The sequence below is a fragment of the Heptranchias perlo genome, chromosome 21 (genome assembly GCF_035084215.1).
Source record: "Heptranchias perlo isolate sHepPer1 chromosome 21, sHepPer1.hap1, whole genome shotgun sequence".
NCBI lineage: Eukaryota > Metazoa > Chordata > Chondrichthyes > Hexanchiformes > Hexanchidae > Heptranchias > Heptranchias perlo.
The window spans coordinates 7,879,216-7,898,420 of record NC_090345.1 but is presented as its reverse complement, the minus strand read 5'-3'; the positions used below and the strand labels follow the sequence as shown (position 1 = coordinate 7,898,420).

The 19,205-nt window shown below is 45.5% G+C and overlaps 1 protein-coding gene across 2 annotated transcripts in view; it reads right to left on the bottom strand.

The window, feature by feature from the left end:
- Positions 1–19,205, bottom strand: part of LOC137339946 (CREB3 regulatory factor-like) — a 175,860-nt gene that overhangs the window by 45,079 nt on the left and 111,576 nt on the right. For both annotated transcript variants that reach the window (XR_010966642.1, XM_068002045.1), the window contains exon 3: positions 3,074–3,289. Coding sequence is in view for 1 of the 2 variants with exons in the window: in XM_068002045.1 (XP_067858146.1) it covers positions 3,074–3,082 (9 nt within the window). In the remaining variant the exon portion in view is untranslated. The remainder of the gene's footprint in view (positions 1–3,073; positions 3,290–19,205) is intronic.

Below are 19,205 nucleotides of genomic sequence, written 5' to 3'. Positions count from 1 at the left end.
CCTAATATCTCATGTGGCTCGGTGTCAAATTTTGTTTGATAACGCTCCTGTGAAGCGCCTTGGGACATTTTGCCACGTTAAAGGCACTTTATAAATGCAAGTTGTTATTGTTGTTGTTATTCCTTTCTCCTTCATGTACTTACCCATCTCCCCCTTACATCTCTCTTCAAAGAAGCTTCGCACTATTTTACCCAAGTTTGATGCCACCCAAACACTACTTCCCGATTCCTCTCATCTCCTCTTTGAATGGTGATGGTGTCCTGCACAATAGGCCTTTTGCCTAAACTTCTCAACGAAACAAAAAGGCTGCCAACAGTGAGATAATCTATCCCAAAACAAGGCCCCAGTCACACCCTCTAAAGTAAAGCTTAAAAACCCATCCTAAAACAATATCGTTACATAATTAGATGAGTATTCGGGGGGGGTGGGGGGGGGGGGGGGGGGAGGGAGGGACACTGAAAGGTCAACACTGAACAAGAGTTTGCAGAAGTTTGTAAACAAATGCTAGACGAAGGTAGGAGCAAGAGCATCTCGGTACTCCCGAGAAAGGTGCAGAAAAGTTGCATCGAACAGACACGTGCACACAAGACAGACTGAGGAGAGGAGGTATATTAGATTATGTAAAACAAAATATTACAGATTAAAAAGTGCAATTTCCTCCTGGCTTGATTTGAATCAAGCTGCAGCAGCACACTTGTAGGCCCATCACTCTCCAGACAACACTGCAGCAATTGGGTTAGTGGCTTTTTATTTCTGCAGGTGCTCTGGCATGCAGCCAAAGAAAAAGGCTCAACTATATTTAGAGGAAAAGAAAGACAACACTCAGGTCTGCTTTGATCTACAGCCGTTAATGGGTCAATGAAAGCCTTTGCCGTCTTTTTTTTTTAAAAATATAAACGGTGCGGTTTTACTTGCTATCCATCCACTGGTACCTCACCTAAGTGGCTATTCTCCATGTGTGAACCTAGATAGGGATGGTCGCCGGGCAGTTTAACTGCGAGGGGACACAGCCGGACCACATATCCATCCACAGGTGCACTTCCCAGACAAATCACAGGACAGGGGTCAGGAATGTTTCCTCTCCAGAGCCCATTATATAAGAGAAAAAAAATTTTGCATTTCTATAGCGCGAATTGTGATCTCAGGACGTCCCAAAACGCTTTACAGCCAACGAAGTACTTTTTGAAGCATAGCCATTGTTGTAATGTAGGAAACGCGGCAGACAATGTGCGCACAGCAAGATTCCAAAAATGACAACGTGATAATGACCAGATAATCTGCTTCAGTGGTGTTGCTCAAGGGCATAAATGTTGGCCAGGACACCGGGGAGAACTCCCCTCCTCTTCTTCGAAAGAGTGTCGTGGGATCTTTTACGTCCACCCGAGGGGGCAGACGGGACCTCAGTCTAACATCTCATTTGAAAGACGGCAGGTCAGACAGTGCAACACTCCCTCAGTACTGCAACTGAAGTGTCAGCCTGGATTTTGTGCTCAAGGCTCTTGAGTGAGACTTGAAACCACTGGAAATGAAAGCCTTTCTTTCTTTTTATATTATTTCCCAATAGAAATCCAAGGGGAGGGGGTGGACAGGAGAGAAGGAACTTTGCCACAGGTAAGGCGAGGGGCAATGGAGAAAGGAGAGCAAAAAATGTAAATCATTCCATACTATTCCAGTTAGGATTGCCAACTCTGGTTGGCCATATTCCTGGAGGCTTCATTACATGGCCATCTGCTTCCAACCACCCTGCCCAAACAGCCTTTGTCCTCCAATATTTAGTTATAATTAATAAACAAGTGTTCAAATTAAATGAATAAAAAACACAATTTTTTTTTTACTGCCCCTATGATTTTTCTCCCTGGTTGCTCAAGGCAGTGTCCAGGAGATTAATCTTTAATTCCTGGAGACTCCGGGACAATCCTGAAGCGTTGGAACCCTAAATTCCAGTGCATCTCCTCAGCAATCACCTCGTTCTTTCTCTAAAACTCCGCTCCCCAGGCCAATTGATGTGTGGTGTATATGAAGGGGTACAAGGGAGAGGAATACACCACAAATTGGAGGAGAAACATTAATAAAAAAAAAGAATTAATTATGACTTACTCATGAATTTTCCTTGGAGCAGGTAAGGTTGAGGGGAGATTTGATAGAGGTGTTCAAAATCACGAACAGTTTTAATAAGAGTAAATAAGGAGAAACTGTTGCCAATGGCAAAAGGGTCAGTAATCAGAGGGCACAGATTTATGGTGATTGGCAAAAGAACCAGAGGAAACATGAGGAAAAAAAAAAATTTACGCAGCGAGTTGTTATGATCTGGAGCGCACTGCCTGAAAGGGTGGTGGAAGCAGATTCAATAATAACTTTCAAAGGGAATTGGATAAGTACTCGAAAGGGAAAAATCTGCAGGGTTACAGGAAAAGAGCAGGGGAATAGGACTAATTAGATTGCTCTTTCAAAGAGCCGGCACAGGCCCAATGGGCCGAATGGCCTCCTTCTGTGCTGCATAATTCTATGATTCCATGAACAGTTGGCAGGGGAGCCCTCGACGTCACTGGATCAGAAAACCACAGCATGCAAATAATAATGACGTGTATCTCTCCACCCCCCAAAAAAAAAATCACAAGAAACAAACATACTGATGCAGAGGGGGCAGATTCTGCACAAGCCTCCTCCAGTTCAGGTTCGTGCGGCCCCTAAATCCAGCACATCTAAATCGAGTTTCCTCAGCCAGTCAAGTGGAACTGAAAGAAACTCCAACTCTGTCAACTGGCCAAGGAGCCCTAAAAAAGGTAACACAGCTGTGTAGACTGTTGGCTTCCAACATACCAACTGATGATGGCCAAATGGTGACATCACCGCTTTTTTTGTGTGTATGGTGGGGTTGAGTTCAGGTCATAAAGACTGAAGAGACGAGGATTAGGAACTCTAATTTGACCATACTTTATAGGCCCTTCTGTGGGCAGAGACACACGCGCACAAACGTACACAAACACACACACACCCCCACTTAACAAGGAGAGCTGGGAGGTGGGTGGGTTTATGGGTTAGAAGGATAAATAAAATACAGAGAAGCTCATACCTGTGGCATGGCCGAGCCTAGTGTTGGTGCCTCAACACAGGGACAGTATGTGGCAGGCACTCAAATCAGTTGGCACGAAAACGTTTCCTACGGCAACACGAGCTGGTCAAAACTCCCCAAGGACAGTAGGAGTTCGGCAATCACGGTAGGTTAAAAAAAGTTGTTACAGCTCAAGTCTATTCCATTCGGCAGCATCCGATTTCTTCGATGTCAGCCCTGCGAGGAGGAAGGGGGGGGGGGTGGGGGGGGGGGGTGTGAAGGGAGGAGGTGGGGGAGAGAAAGAGGAAATATTAACAAAAAAAGTTCTAACTTGTGCATTAAATCGATGAGAAATATTCAGGTTGTCCACAGAAACAATCAAAGCCTCCGAAGCACAGACTGCAACTTGGCACGGTTAAAGCAGGATAAAGTCAAATCACATGAACACTGAATCCCCTTCAAAGCTCTCTTGTCACAAAGAGGGCAGTGTAAGATTAAGCACCTATTTCAGGGAGAGCAAGGGAGGGAAACGACCGTGAGGACAAGCGCTCCTGCCCGAAACTACACTCTTGTAAAACAGACAGGACATCACAAGTTAAAAGGCTTAAACAGATGCACGACATCCTCTTCCAAAATTAGAAAAAAGAAAACTAACAACCAAAATATCTGACGCACAATAATTGCTTCTTACTAGAATTTTACTTGGCTACAAATTTTTGACTGTAAATTTTTTTTTGAATAATATGAGAGGAGCATGGTGTAAATATCAGCATTCTTTCTCTTATCGCCTTGCCAGACTGCTGTAGTATTTGGGCTCGGCCGGCTTGCACATCTCAGGGTCATTGTAATTTGTCTTATTGTAAAATAGTTCTAGTTAAACAGTATTCATTTTCTGAGCCTCGATGGAGCTGAGGCAGCTTTGTAAATTCCCAATGACTTCAGCTTCTTTTTGCTCTTGAAAGCTGTAGCCATTTTTTTTAAGAAAAGAAACATTAAAAAAGGTGACTTTACCACGTCTTCAATCTGCAAGTTTTCCTTCTCCCTCCATTTCTCCAACCCCCCCCCACCACCACCACTCCCTTCGCCCCACCAATGCCAGCCATGTCTTGAGCCCTAAACTCTGGATTTCCCTCCCTAAACCTCTCCGCCTCTCTACCTCACTCCCCCTTTAAAAGACGCTCCTTAAAACTACCTCTTTGACCAAGCTTTTGGTCACCTGTCCTAATATCTCCTTATGGGGCTCGGTGTCAAATTTTGTTTGACAATCACTCCTGTGGAGCGTATTGGGACGTTTTACTACATTAAAAGGCGCTGTATAAATGCAAGCTGCTGTTGTTGTTCCCTGCAAGAGTGCCGACTCACATGGGACTACCGTTCCGCAAGTGCTGGCATCCCACTTCTACCTCACCCAAAAGGCCACTCCTCGTGCGCGAGCCTGGCTCTGGAGGCCATCGCACCCAAACACGAACCTATCCTCATCTGACATCTACATGTGTGCACACTCTCTCCAGCAGGGGTCACTTAGATAGTGATGAGCAGCAGGAACCCTGGTCAGAATCTCCCCCTCCTCCTGCTCCAGGACGCTCGGCTAATCGTAGCCCACCTAGGGATAGAAATTCAGAATCTTGGGGAGCAGTGAGCTGTATCTCATTGGCCCCCCTGCTATACGCCCCTGCCCGCTATACAGTTCCGTTGACGTTGGAGCTGAATATCAGGCGGGATGCATAGCGGCTCACATGGTACCACCTGTTTTACATTTACCGTCCAAGACGGATTTCTACCCCCAATCTGCTCCGAATGACACATTTGACTTGGCAAATGACCAGGTATCCAACCCCGGTTTGTACAGTTCAGTACAGTTCATTCATTCACTAAGCCATCAAGAGAACTGTTAACATGCTAAGAAAACTTACACCCCTTTTCACATCATCTCTCATACCCCCAGCTGAGAGATAGCGATCAGGCCTCGGCTGTTCTATGTGTGAGCGACGTTCCCTGGACTCCATTCTGGCTCGAGCAACAGCAGAATCCACGCGCGATTATTCCATCCTAAACTCCCCTGCCCCACCACCTGTTCATCTCCTATTTTAGGGATACTAATCCTTACCCAACCTTCCCTGCAAATAAAGTGTTTTTAAAATCGCTCTCAAACTCACTTCTCAACAGATCGTCGCAGTTCCTTTCTAAATAAGGCAAGTGACCCCTCCCCTCCCAAATCAACTCCGTTCACTGAACGTTTGTTCCCATTTTGGGGAATGGGTTAAGGGGACATAATTCTACCCACACAACTGCATCCAGACCAAAGGAGTTTGTCCCTTCTCCAAATTCTTTTGTAATTGGGTACCCAGAAGTTTATTCCTATGTCTGTCCCCACCTCAAACCAACCAGACTGATAAAACGACTGGGAGCAATAATCAGGATCTCTCCGTGTCACTAAATGTATAGATGTCAACACAAAGGAGGTTCTCCGTCATGGCGCACTGAATAACATTTTTAAGCATCAGCTTGGCTCAGAGGGTAGCACCCTTGCCTCAAGGCTCCTCTTTTGCCCAAGTTGAGGAGATGGCTTCCAACAAGCCCAACCCCACCAAACCTTCATATCATCATTCGCAAATTTAGATCAATAAAGCTGCCAATGTCCTATAGTGCCCACTGGCTAGTGAATCTTTGAACAAACCAATGGGCACTGTGCACTTGTACTCTGTGGTCACCTAGGCACGGACGTAAGATCTCTTAAAACAGGAATGTGGATAAGTGCTTGAAGCAGAGAAAGATACAGTGCCATGAGGGGAAAGCAGGGCATCCCAGTTCCTCCCCAGTCCAGCCTCCACCTGGACCACTCGCCCCCATGCCACAGCACTATTGCCTCCTTCGCTCCTCCCTCACCCCCCCAAGAGCAACAGTGAGGGAGATCCACTAGTACTCATCAAGAACAATTCTTTCACATATGTTCACTGAACAACTGTGTGAAGGGGGAATGGAAGAGAAGTCAGCTTTGGAATCACCATCACCATCAGTGACTTGCATTGATATAGCAACTTTTCATAGAATCACGCGAGGAGGCCATTTGGCCCATCGTGCCAGTGTCGGCTCTTTGAAAAAGAGCTATCCAATTAGTCCCACTCTCCTGCTCTTTCCCCATAGCTCTGCAATTTTTTCCGTTTGGAGTTTATATCCAATTCCCTTTTGAAAGTTTCTACTGAATCTGCTTCCATCGCCCTTTCAGATCAAAACTCACTACGTAAAAAACAAAATCTCATCCAATTGCCAATTATCTTAAAATCTTGTCTTTTAACATTGCTCCACGGTGCTTCACAATTGAAGGTCAGACCCCAGCAAGAGTCGAAGGGGGACTAGGGGAGCTGACCAAAAGCACTGTTCAAGAGGGAGGTCTCACGGAGGCTTTTGAAGGTGAGGAGAGATGCCCCACAACTAATGCGGTTTATGAAGGGACTTGCAGAGTGTGGGGGCTGGATGGCAGAAAGTTCTGCCAGTGATGGTACAGCAGTAGAGGGAAAAACACGATACGTGTCGGAAAAGCAGGGGGCATGGGCAGGAATGTAGGACTCAAGGGTGGCTGCAGAGGGCCTAGAGTTGCACTGAGGGACAGGGAGCCAATGGAGGTCGGAAAGGACAGGGGTGGGAGGCAAAGAAAGGAAAACACACTGACCCAAGCCCCTCATTATGTAAATTTGCCCACCCCCAAATTATAGCGTTAAATAATTGCACTGAACTTTCAAACAGTATATTGCAAATGCTATATTTACTCAGAAAAGCTTCAGAGATCTGTAAAAAGTGTTACTCGAGCATACAGTCATCATACTCAGCTCAGAAAATAATTGACCACAATTCCCATTTATAATTACCCCAGAGAGCCTCAATTTCATAGCGGTTAAACAGTTTGTGGCATCAGCTGTGTGGCAGAGGGGTAGATTTAAAAACAAACTATTGGCAATGAAAGAATTTCCCCAATGAAAGCATGTAGCCTGGGTCCTGGGCACCAGTGTATAGATAAGTAATGCTCTCTTCAGCTATGGCCCACGCTGAAGACTTCCAGTTAAACAAACAGCTCCTTGATTAAACAAGCAACACGCAAAAAATTAAAAGCTGTAATAATTCAAAGTACTTCAGCCACATGTTTGGTCTGGTTAGCCCCGGATGCCAAGTGTCTGTCTAGACAACATTCTCTCCCATCTGCGCTCGTGCCAGGGACGGCTGGATCAAGATGCAGCTGCACGGTACAGTCTTGATCCTGACTAAATAGCAATCGCTGTCTTTCGGTCTAGTCATGGCCTTCGGGAACCTTGCAAGTATCAGAGGTCCATTGGCAGACACAAAAAAAGGTGCAATTAAAAAAGGGAAGGTCAACAATAAGATAGGTTTCTGTAAAGCTCCTCACAGCGATAGTGCGGGTCAATTTTAACCTAAGCCGCCCATTGGGAAACCGATGGGATCGGGTGCAACACTGGCCGGGTGCAACACTGGCTTTACACCCCGCCCGGCCCGGTTTTACTCTCCATTGAGGTCAATATCAGGCAGGGCGTAAAACCGGCGTTCCACCCGAATGCCGTGGGTTTCCCATCCGGTGAGTTAGGTTAAAATTACCCCCCAATATCTCAGCGCACTTCACAGGGTAGAGGAAAGAAATGGGCAGGCACCTGGGGGTGCAGGGCACAGCAGAATTTAGGGAGACGGGACAGTCAAAGAGAAGGGTTCTAAAGGAGGACTTTGAAAGCAAGGACGAGGGTGTTTCAGAGTACAGGGGGTGAAGGAACAGAAGCGAATAAAGAGCGCAAAGTGCTGGGGTTTATTTCTAGAGGAATAAAATTCAAAAGCAAGGAGGTAATGCTAAATTTATATAGAACCTTGGTTAGACCACACTTGGGAGTACTGTGTGCAGTTTTGGTTTCCATATTACAAGGATATTGAAGCACTGGAGAAAGTGCAGAAAGATTTACAAAGATGTTACCAGCATTGAGAGGATGCAGTCATCAGGAAAGATTGAGCAGGATAAGGCTCTTTTCTCTGAAAAAGGAGAAGACTAAGAGGAGGCCTGATAGAGGTCCTCAAAATGAAGAAGGGGTTTGATGGGATGGATTTGGAGGAACTGTTTTCACTTGTGAGTGAGTCCAGAACAAGGGGGCATAAATACAAGATAGTCACTAACAGATAAAATAAAGAGTTTAGGAGAAAGTTATTTACAGAGAGTGGTGAGAACGTGGAGTTCACTGCCAAGTGGATTAGTTGAAGCAGGTAGCATTGATGCATACATGAGGGAGAAGGGACCACAGAGATACAGAAACAGAAGAGGTAATTAGAGTGGGAGCAGGCTCATGGGGTGTATAACCACTGGCATAGGCCATTTGGGCCGAATGGCCTGTACTTATTACATTACATAGAATCTACTGCATATGTAATGGTAGAGTGAAGGAAATAAAAGAGAAGCAACCTGGTGTCAGAGGAGCAGAGGGTCCACGTGGTGATGCAGCTGGAGGAGACTGCTGTGGTAGTGTGGGTGGGGAGAGTCAATGGAAGAATTTTAAAAAGTGAGAACGAGGATCTTAAGATCAAATCTGGGGCTATGAACTGTTTTGGTGTGTCTGGAGGTTATGACAGGTGCTACAGATTACATATAGAATCTACAGCACAGAAACATGCCATTCGGTCCAACTGGTCTATGCCGGCATTTATGCTCCACACGAGCCTCCTCCCACCCCTCTTGTTCGAACCCTATCAGCATATCCTTCTATTCTTTTCTCCCTCATGTGCTTATCTAGCTTGCCCTTAAATGCATCTATATTATTCGCCTCAACTACTCCCTGTGGTAGCGAGTTCCACGTTCTTACCACTCTTTGGGAAAAGAAGTTTCTCCTGAATTCCCTGTTGGATTTATTGGTGACCATCTTATATTTATGGCCCCTAGTTCTGGTTTCCCTCACAAGTGGAAACATCTTCTTTACCTGTGCCTTATCGAACCCCTTCATAATTTTGAAGACTTCTATTAGGTCACCCCTCCGCCTTCTCTTTTCTTGCACCATCCAAGGGCTACTCTTTGGCCACAATAGCCTGTGCCATGCTGCCCATTTCCAATGGAGGCTCCTTGCAGTCTTGGCCAAGTAGACTCAGTTTAGAAGTTAACTACTCAAGATATTTGCTTTGAAACAGCTCATGCTTTGAGTAAGTCAACTACTGAACCACAAAGCTCTTGCACTATTCTGCTTCTGTGTAATTCTCATTTCTAAATAAATATATTAGTTTAGCCTGAATGTTACAGTCAGTGGAATATCAATCCCATTTTGGAGTGGAGGATCAGTAACTTTTTTTTTTAAAAAGTTGACAAATAAATTATGAAAAAACCCTAACCTACCAACTGGCAACATAAAAATGGTGACCAATCAGAAACTTGCATTGATGCTATGACAGAAGCAGAGGTTAGTCATGTCAAAAAAAAACATTTCTGTATTGTGTCTTTATTATATATAAAAATAAATATTTTACCTCTGCACACACTTCTTGTCAATGTTTCCCCCCCCCCCCCCCCCATTATAAAATTCGCATGTCCACATTTATAATGGGAACCGCCCATATAAACTTGTTATGCCGTAATTACATCTTCCTGCCAGTGGCGGGGCTGTAGCATCCGATTTGCACCTCCCAGCTCCTGGCCCTGCAATGCAGACACACTCCTCGGCTCCAGCCAACTCAACTCCTCTGCTTCCCACATTACTGTACATTTTGCTATTTAACATATAAAAATCATATTTTATAGTCATACATTGTCATTTTAATATAATATTGAGGACTGAAAGATGTCTGTGCACATTGGTCCAATTATACCCCGCCCTCCAACCCTCCTTGACCTTAAAACCACACTTGGTCTTTATTACATCTACATATGGGGCAGAACTGTATCCACTGACAGGACAGTCGGTAACCAGAGGACACAGATTTAAGATAATTGGCAAAAAAGCCAGGGTGGAGATGAGGAGAATTTTTTTTAAAACTCAGCAAGTGGTTATGATCTGGAATGCACTGCCTGAAAGGGCGGTGGAAACAGATTCAATCGTAACTTTCAAAAGGGAATTGGTTAAATACGTGAAGAGGAAAAAAATTGCAGGGCTGTGGGGAAAGAATAGGGGAGTGGGACTAATTGGATAGCTTTCAGAGAGCTGGCACAGGCAAGATGGGCCGAATGGTCTCCTCCTGTGCAATTCTATGATATATTTATTTATTTTTGTTGCAATTTAAAGATCGACTTCAGGTAATTGTATTTTTAAAAGAAATCTTTTATCTTGGTATTTGAGGCAGCCAAATGATACTCTACAGAGATTGTCCCGTTTCGAGGAGAGACAAAGTGGCTCCTTGAGAGCAGGCAGGGTTTATATGCAAGTCATCCAGGAAAGAGGCGCTTTGTTCTAATGCAGGTAATTGAATTACTGATCCTTTCAAGGACAAGGTGTACTTTTATGTGCAAGCTTTGACCACCGTTCCTCAGAAACAAAGGATATTTTGTCCAGGAGTCAGCTGGCAAAAAGCAAACAAACCACCAAATGGCCAGAAGAGCACTTGTCTGTAGCTTAACTACTTCGGTGTTAGAAATGGTGGACCTTCAGAGGACATCTGCCTCCAGACCAGCTGTTGGATCTTTTTAGAATCTTTGCTTGCCTATTTGCAATGGAATTTGCCAAGACAGGCTCCTTGGGAGTCTTTGCCAGATAATCTCAGTTCAGAAGTGGAGTTAACTCAGTTTCTCTCTCCACAGATGCTGCCTGACCTGCTGAGTCTTTCCCGCATTTATTGTTTGTGTTTCAATTCAAAAAGTGACTAGATTCAACTACAAGATTCCAGGACTTTTTCTGGTTTTGAATCAGTTTCTGCTTTGAGTAAATCAACTATTGTATCACTAGGCTCTTGCACTATCCATCTGCTTTGGTATAATTATCTCATTTGTAAATAAATCTGATTATTAGTTTAGCCTGAATGTTAGTGTCATTGTAATATTAATCACATTTCGGATTAATTTAAAAACAAGTCAGCAAACAAAATCATGAGAAAGCCCTAGCCTGCCAACTGGCAGGATAAAGGAAGGTCTTTAAAAGGACTTGAAATTCAATATTGTACGGTTAACATTTTTTGTTATAAAAGTGTTGATAATGCAAACTCAGGACTGAGCTGTTTGCATAAACAGAAACCAGTAGATCTGGTTCTGCAAGCACCAGCAGATTTTGTGTAGAATGGATAATGTAGAAAGATAATTTTCTTTCTTAAATTGAGTATTTCTTTCTCCTGCCTTCATTGGGTGACATGTTCCAGTGGAAAACTTTTCCAACTTCTGGAATGTCTGGATTAAGCACTCCCAGGTCAGATACAATATAACTGAATGCAAGGGCAAATGGATGGGCAATAAATGCTGGCCTTGCCAGCGACACCCACATCCCATGAACAAATAAAAAATAATGCAAACCTCCTTTTAGACTTGAACAACTAGAACTGTATTCACTACAGCAAAGAGGGTTAAGGGGGTGGGGGAGGAAATCCAATAGTAGTGCAAAGATTTGAGAGTGTAAATAGTGAAAGGTTTTGGTGAATCAGTAGGAGATGCTCTTCCGAGGTTATGATGAAGCTGGGGCAGAGTAGAGGGGGTTACAACGGGAGTCCATTACTCAACACTAATATCCCTCACCTTGATGAGCATAAAGAATAAAATGTATATAACAAAAAATAAAAATCCTGAATGATTACTTGGTGAATGACCAACATTGGCTCCTGGTCCGGCAATGCCTCGATTTTAAAATTCTCATCCTTATTTTCAAAACCCTCCATCCCCTCGCCCCTCCCTAGCTCTGTACCTCCTCCAGCCCTACAACCCTCCGGGATCTCTGCACTCCTCCAATTCTGGCCTCTTGTGCATCCCCCACTTCCTTCGCTTCACCATTGTCGGCTGTGCCTTCAACTGCCTAGGCCCTAAGCTCTGGGTTTCCCTCCCTAAACCTTTCCAAGTCTCCAACTCTCTCTTCCCTCCTTTAAGACGCTCCTTAAAACTACCTCTTTGACCAAGCTTTTGGTCACCTGTCCTAATATCTCCTTATGTGGCCTGGTGTCAAATTTTGTTTGATAAATTGCTCCTGTGAAGCACCTTGGTACGGTTTACAACGTTGAAGGCGCTACATAAATGCAAGTTGTTGTTGGTTTAAGGGAAGGACTTGCATTTACAGTCAAGAATGGTTCGAAGGCTACAATCAGATACCCGATGAGATAGGTCACTTCCTATGTTACTCTGACCATAAGCACCTCATCTGTGCTGCACTGCAGTGTCAGTCTAGATTATGCTCATGCGGTTTGAACCCACAACCTTCTGACTCCAAGGCAAGAATGCCATCACTGAGCCAGTATACACTGGGAGTGTCTACAACAGTCCCCAGAGGCTGCTGGCAGGAACAGGCATCATTTTTTTTTTAAATTCCCTATTTTCTCAATCCATATTCCGAGTTATAAAATGTTTGGTGGCAGTGCGAAAGTTCATTTTACAGGAAATTTTCAAACACACAGTCAGGAGAGAGGGGGTTTAATCTCGGCTTATAATAAATGAGCACAAACAGAAGCACCGAGGCAGTTCTGAGGTCACCACAACGATCTGGCTGAAGACTGAGGGCAGTCACTGGAGTCTCTACAGGGCAATGTGTCACAGAGTAGGAACCAGCAGCAGGAATCCCAGCTGCTTTCTCTCCCTCCCTAGCCAAGGGACACTGTGGTACCCCTATCCCCATCCCCCCAACCGCCCACTCCATCCCATAATTGAGATGGGATTGGTCCATCTGGTCATGCTATGGAGCCAATAACCCAGATACACATCATAAGTAACACTCCTCCTACACCACTACACCATTTTCAAAGACCAACAAAAGAACTTTAATTTATACAGCACCTTTCACAACCTGAGGACGTCCCAAAGCACTTTACAACCAATTAAGTACTTTTGAAGTGTAGTTACTGTTGTAATGTAGGGAAACGCGACAGCTAATTTGCACACAGCGAGGTCCCACAAACAGCAATGAGATGAATGACAGGTTAATGAGGCTGCAGCCACATTCTACCACAGACCAGTGCAGTTGCACAGGTATCATGCACAGCAGAGCGCGAGTCTCTACAGGCTCAATCTCGCATCTGTCATGTGAACTGATGTGGAATTAAATAAATCTTCCCTTTCCCTGTACACTGTGAGTCAATGTTTCTCCATCTCTGCTGACCGCTGGCCTACAAACAACTTGTGCTTAAATAGCACTTTAACTAGGGCTGTCAACATCGTGACATTTCACACCTGCTTGACCCAACTCCAAAAACCAAGATCAGCTCCTCAGAAAGTGGATTTTATTGAAGCCAAAACCCTGAGCTAGAAGGCCACACAAAGGTTGAGTGGTCATACTCAGTGTGAGCCGTAGCGCAGTGGGTAACACTCTTGCCTCTGAGTCAGAAGGTCACGAGTTCAAGTCACACTCCAGAGACCTGAGCACTAGGCTGAATCTCCCAGTGCAGTACAGAGGGAGAGCTGCACGGTCGGAGATCCCGTCTTTCGGATAAGACATTAAACTGAGGTGGACGTAAAAGATTCCATGGCACTATTCGAAGAAGAGCAGGAGAGCTCTCCCTAGCGTCCTGGCCAATATTTATCCCTCAAGCAACATCACTAAAACAGATTATCTGATCATTTACCTCATTGCTGTTTAAGGGACCCTAATGTGCATTAATTGGTTGCTGCGTTTCCTACATTACAACAGTGACTACACTTCAAAAAGTACTTTACTGTAAAGTGCTTTGGGACGCCCAGAGGACGTGAAAGACACTAAATAAATACAAGTCTTTCCCTTTTTGGGCCAGGGTCACCATCAAAACATCTTACTCAAGTGCCCGCTCTCAAGGATGCTCCAACAAGCTGCACCAAAAGAATGATGGGAAATGGGCTCGTCCCAGTGCGTTACCCACAGTGAATTGCTAATTTCAGTCGTCCAACTGTCGGTATGTGTCAAGTGCCGGAACAGACTTCCCCACAGGAAAAGGGCGGAGGGTGTTAGGAGCTTACTATAGGACCGATAGTTCTTCTAAATAGGGCCCCTTTATTTGCTGTAAGGAAGCTGGGGACAGCCTGGCCCCTTGATAGCTCTCTTTTACTGGCAGGCTAGCGAGAAATTTCCAGCTCAGTTAGGATCCCACAGCCAGGAGGAGAATGGATGGGAGGCCCAGAGCTGCAAAGAGCACGGATGGTGGACGAAGGTGAGGTGGGCTGCAAATGACCCTCAAGTTACATTACAATGAACTGGACATCCAACCTGCTGCTGTTTGTGGCATCTTGCTGTGCGAAAAATAGCAGTTGCACTCCCTAAGTAACAGTGACCGCATTTTAAAAGCGAGTCTTTTTCTTAAATTATAGTCATTCTCGGGATGTGGGCGCACTGGCATTTATTGGCCAAACCCTAGTTGCCCTCGAGATGGTGGTGGTGGGCCTTCTTCTTGAACTGCTGCAATCCATGTGGCGTCCAGTCACGGATGAGGGCTTCAGCAGCAGATGAACTGAGGCAGGGGCAGAGACAGGCGAAGTTACAGAGATGGAAGTAGGCGATCTTGATGATGGAGCGGATATGGGGTCGGAAGCTCACCTCAGGGTCAAATAGGACGCCAAGGTTGTGAACGGCCTGGTTCAGCCTCAGACAGTGGCCGGGGAGAGGGATGGAGTTTGTGGCAGGGACTGAAGACAAGCAGTGTGACAAATCAGACAGTTTATTAGTAAATTAAATATTTTTTGATATGAGAAAACTTTATAAACGTGCCTACTAATGCCTGTGTGCCTAAGAAAATGCCTCAGTTCATCTGCTGCTGAAATCCTCATCCATGTCTTTGTCACCTCTAGACTTGACTCTTCCAATGCTCTCCTGGCCGGCCTCCCATCTTCCACCCTCCATAAACTTGAGCTCATCCAAAACTCTGCTGCCCGTATCCTAACTCGCACCAAGTCCCATTCACCCATCCCTCCTGTGCTCGCTGACCTACACTGGCTCCCGGTTTGGCAATGCCTGGATTTTAAAATTCTCATCCTCGTTTTCAAATCCTTCCATAGCCTCGCCCCTCCCTATCTCTGTAACCCCCTCCAACCCTCCGAGACCTCTGCGCTCCTCCAATTCTGGCCTCTCGCGCAAGCCCAAATTTGATGAGCCTTCCCGAACCAGCGCAATCCACGGAATCTTGCAATTTCGACCTGGGGGCGTGGCCTGATTCGGGCAATTTGAATCTTGAACTAGCGTAAAAGATCGCAGAAAACACAAGCATAAATTGTTTTGGGCACAACTCACTCGTGTTTAAAATTCCTCGATCTTTTGCGCTGGTTTGGCCGATTCTGCCCAGACTGCACTGATACTACCAGCGGAAACTCAACCCCAGTGGCTTTAAGTGAGGTGGCTGGGGAACGAAGGGCCTTTAAATCAGCTCCAAGAGATTCCAACAGGCCTCAAATCCTTCCAGTCTCTCTAGCACCAAGGAGCCATTCATAATTTTACACTTTTCACAATACAATAACAATTAAAATGGATCAATCATTCCTCGACACCACTCCCTCCCAATTCATTATGGTCACCGGGTTTATTTAGCATATCAATATACAGTTTTTAAAAAAATAATGCACTTCTTGCGAGGGAACTCTGAATTCGGATCACTTCAATTTACTACCACCACCCACCCCCAAGCACCAGACTTGGAATTAACGGTGATAAGGACAGAAAATACTGGAAACATGCAGTTCATGTCAGTAACCACTGCTATTTCATTCTCAGGTCAAAATGCTCTCTCCAGACACAAGCAAAGTTTGAAAAGGCAAAAATTAATCATCTGGAATTGTACTGCTGGGTGCCCCTCCCCCACCGCGGCAGCGTCTTTCTCCCCTCCCCCCCACGTTGTCGCCCTCCCCCCCCCCCCACCCTGCATCGTTGTCTTTCTCCACCCCCACCCCCCCACTGTCGTCCCCTCCGATCCCCAGTCCAAGATGACATCCCCTATCGTTACATCGCATTCAAATCCCGACTGATAACACTTTAAAGCAGAAAAGTTAACCCTAAACCCTTAAAAACACTGCAGGGAAATAACAAACTGCAGAGTGGGGAAGAGACTAAATAAGCTGATGCCTTAAAGGGGTGGTGCGCACGAAGATATATAGCATCTTGGGGCTTGGAGTGGGGCTTTTTTTTTTGCATCTATTCTAAAAGAGTGTGAAGTGATCCATTCCTACCTTCTCTCAAAGCCAAAAAATATTGGGCGAGGAACCCCCAAAGACAGGAATATGTCACTCAAACTACCTCGCACAAGGCGCGTTTAATATGAACGATGACCGATGAGGGGGCCACTTTTTTTTAAAAAAAAACAACTTCTGCTTGCACACGGGGCCAAACAAAACCCGAGCTATAAACTCCGGCCGATCCGGTGAACCGTTTTTTTGTGGCCGGGACAATTATTTTCAACTGTGTGCTCGGGAGGCACGATCGACAGGTGTGCGAGCCAATCGGCTGATCGCTAGGTGGATGCTTCCACCGTGAGTCAAGCCCAAAAACACAAAAAAAAAGCTCGGCTCTTGCTCGCCCCCCCCCCTCCCCCTTAATGACTGGATTTCAAAAATAATTTTTAAAAAAAATAACGAAACCCTTCACTCACAAACAAGGTGCAGCTGGCCTGGTCTGGCCGCCTTGGGAACAGTCACAAGTCAGCCTCAATTTATTGATCATGTGGTGAGAAGCAGCCAGTCACTGACAGTGCCAGTGTGCGACTCATCACTCCGCACAGCTGACTGACGACAGCTAGTCAGACAGTGACTCAGCAGTCTCCTTGCTCTGATAAGACACAGAATTCCTTTTCTCCCCACTCTGAAGAGGAGACGCCAATCTTTACATAGAATTTACAGCACAGAAACAGGCCATTCGGCCCAAATGGTCTGTGCTAGTGTTTGTGCTCCACACAAGCCTCCTCCTGCCCTATTTCATCTCACCCTATCCTTCTAATCCTTACTCCCTCGTGTGTTTATCTAGCTTCCCCTTAAATTTATCAATGCTATTTGCCTCAACTAGTCCTTGTGGTAACAAGTTCCACATTCTAACCACTCTCTGGGTAAAGAAGTTTCACCTGAATTCCTTACTGGATTTATTAGTGACTATCTTATATTTATGACCTCTTAATCTGGACTCCCCAATCTTCCAATGTACAACAAACTCTCTGGAAACGCCCTGAAAATTGAATTTTCCTACACTTACTTTCTCCCCCAACCCCGTCCAATTTTATCTCCTGAGGGTGCTGTCCCTTAATGCAGTACTCGGGTAGTCTTCCACTCCCAAGTACCTTGAGCAAGTGCCAGTCTTTCATATGTCAGTCCAGAAAAATGGAGTCAGCAGACTATTCCACCATGGGGGCATCATGCCACCTTTATTATTATTGCCCAGCCGTCCTTGCCTGACATCCACAAGCACTCAACTGAGGTGGGGGAGGGCACTAGAAACCACGAGGAATGGGGACATGGCCAAATTTCCCCATTGTAACCCAGAGCTTCTGGAATCAATTGTCATGCCTGTCCTGATCATGTGACAATCTAGGTGGCAAGCATCAGTTTGTAACCATGGAAGGAAGAAAGGAGGGAGAGAGGGAAAAAAGGAACAGCAGAAGGAGGAGGAACTGGGCTGATAAGTAGCAGGTGACATTCGCTCCAGACAAGTGCCAGGCAATAACCATCTCTAACAAGAGAGAGTCTAACCATCTCCCCTTGATATTCAAATGGCATTACCATCGTCGAATCTCCCACCAACATTGACCAGAAACTTAACTGGACCAGCCACATAAATACTGTGGCTACAAGAGCGGGTCAGAGGCTGGGTAATCTGCGGTGACTGACTCACCTCCTGACTCCCCAAAGCCTTGCCACCATCTACAAGTCAGGAGTGTCATGGAATACTCTCCACTTGCCTGGATGACTGCAGCTCCAACAACACTGAAGAAGCTCAAAACCATCCAGGACAAAGCAGCCCACTTGATTGGCACCCCATCCACCACCCTAACCATTCACTCCCTCCACCATCGCCGCACCGTGGCTGCAGTGTGTACCATCTACAAGATGCACTGCAGCAACTCGCCAAGGCTTCTTCGACAGCTCCTCCCAAAACCATGACCTCTACCACCTAGAAGGACAAGGGCAGCAGGCTCACGGGAACAACACCACCGGCACGTTCCCCTCCAAGTCACACACTATCCTGACTCGGAAATATATTGTCGTTCCTTCATCGTCACTGGGTCAAAATCCTGGAACTCCCTTCTTAACAGCACTGTGGGAGAACCTTCACCACACGGACTGCAGCGGTTCAAGAAGACGGCTCACCACCACCTTCTCAAGGGCAATTAGGGATGGGCAATAAATGCTGGCCTTGCCAGCGATGCCAACATCCCATGAATTAATTTTTAAAAAACAGCAGGACAAAGAGCAGCAGGAGGAGTTACGACAGCTGAGCCTGATTCAGAAATTCATATACACACTGGGTAGCAATCAGGAACAGGAACATTGGCTGATTGATTTTTTTTGTGATTTTGTTTTGCTCTTTCCGTTGCTCAGACACAGAGACAGCTAGAATCAACATAGACCTGGGGTTTCCTGGTTTAGTATTACACCACATGCGATATCTAACCAGGTCTTCATAGTTTGCTCGATTAATTCAAATTATCTGGCAAGAATGCTACATTTACTTCCATTTGGTTTAACAGTGAATGGGGCTCACCATTTAAAAACAACAATTCCAAAGAGCTGAAGTTCACTGAACAATGGCAAACTATTAAATCGCATGGCTTCACTAATAAGCACCTCTTGCTGCCTCCTCCTCAGTCGTCCTACTGTGTACATACCACAATAGCTTGCGGGAAGAGGATGGGACAGGTAGCAAGATCAGCAACAGGCAATAAAAGCAGCAATCAAAAGCGGCCAAAAAGACATTGGAAGAGATGGTGGTAGCAACTGCAAAATCTTTTAAAATCTACGTTAGGAGTCAGAGGACCACTGTCAGAGGACTGTGTAGGGGTGTTGAAGGGTTCCTCAGGGCAGATTCTGGATATGGCAGAGGTTTTAAATGGTTGCTTGCAGTCTCAA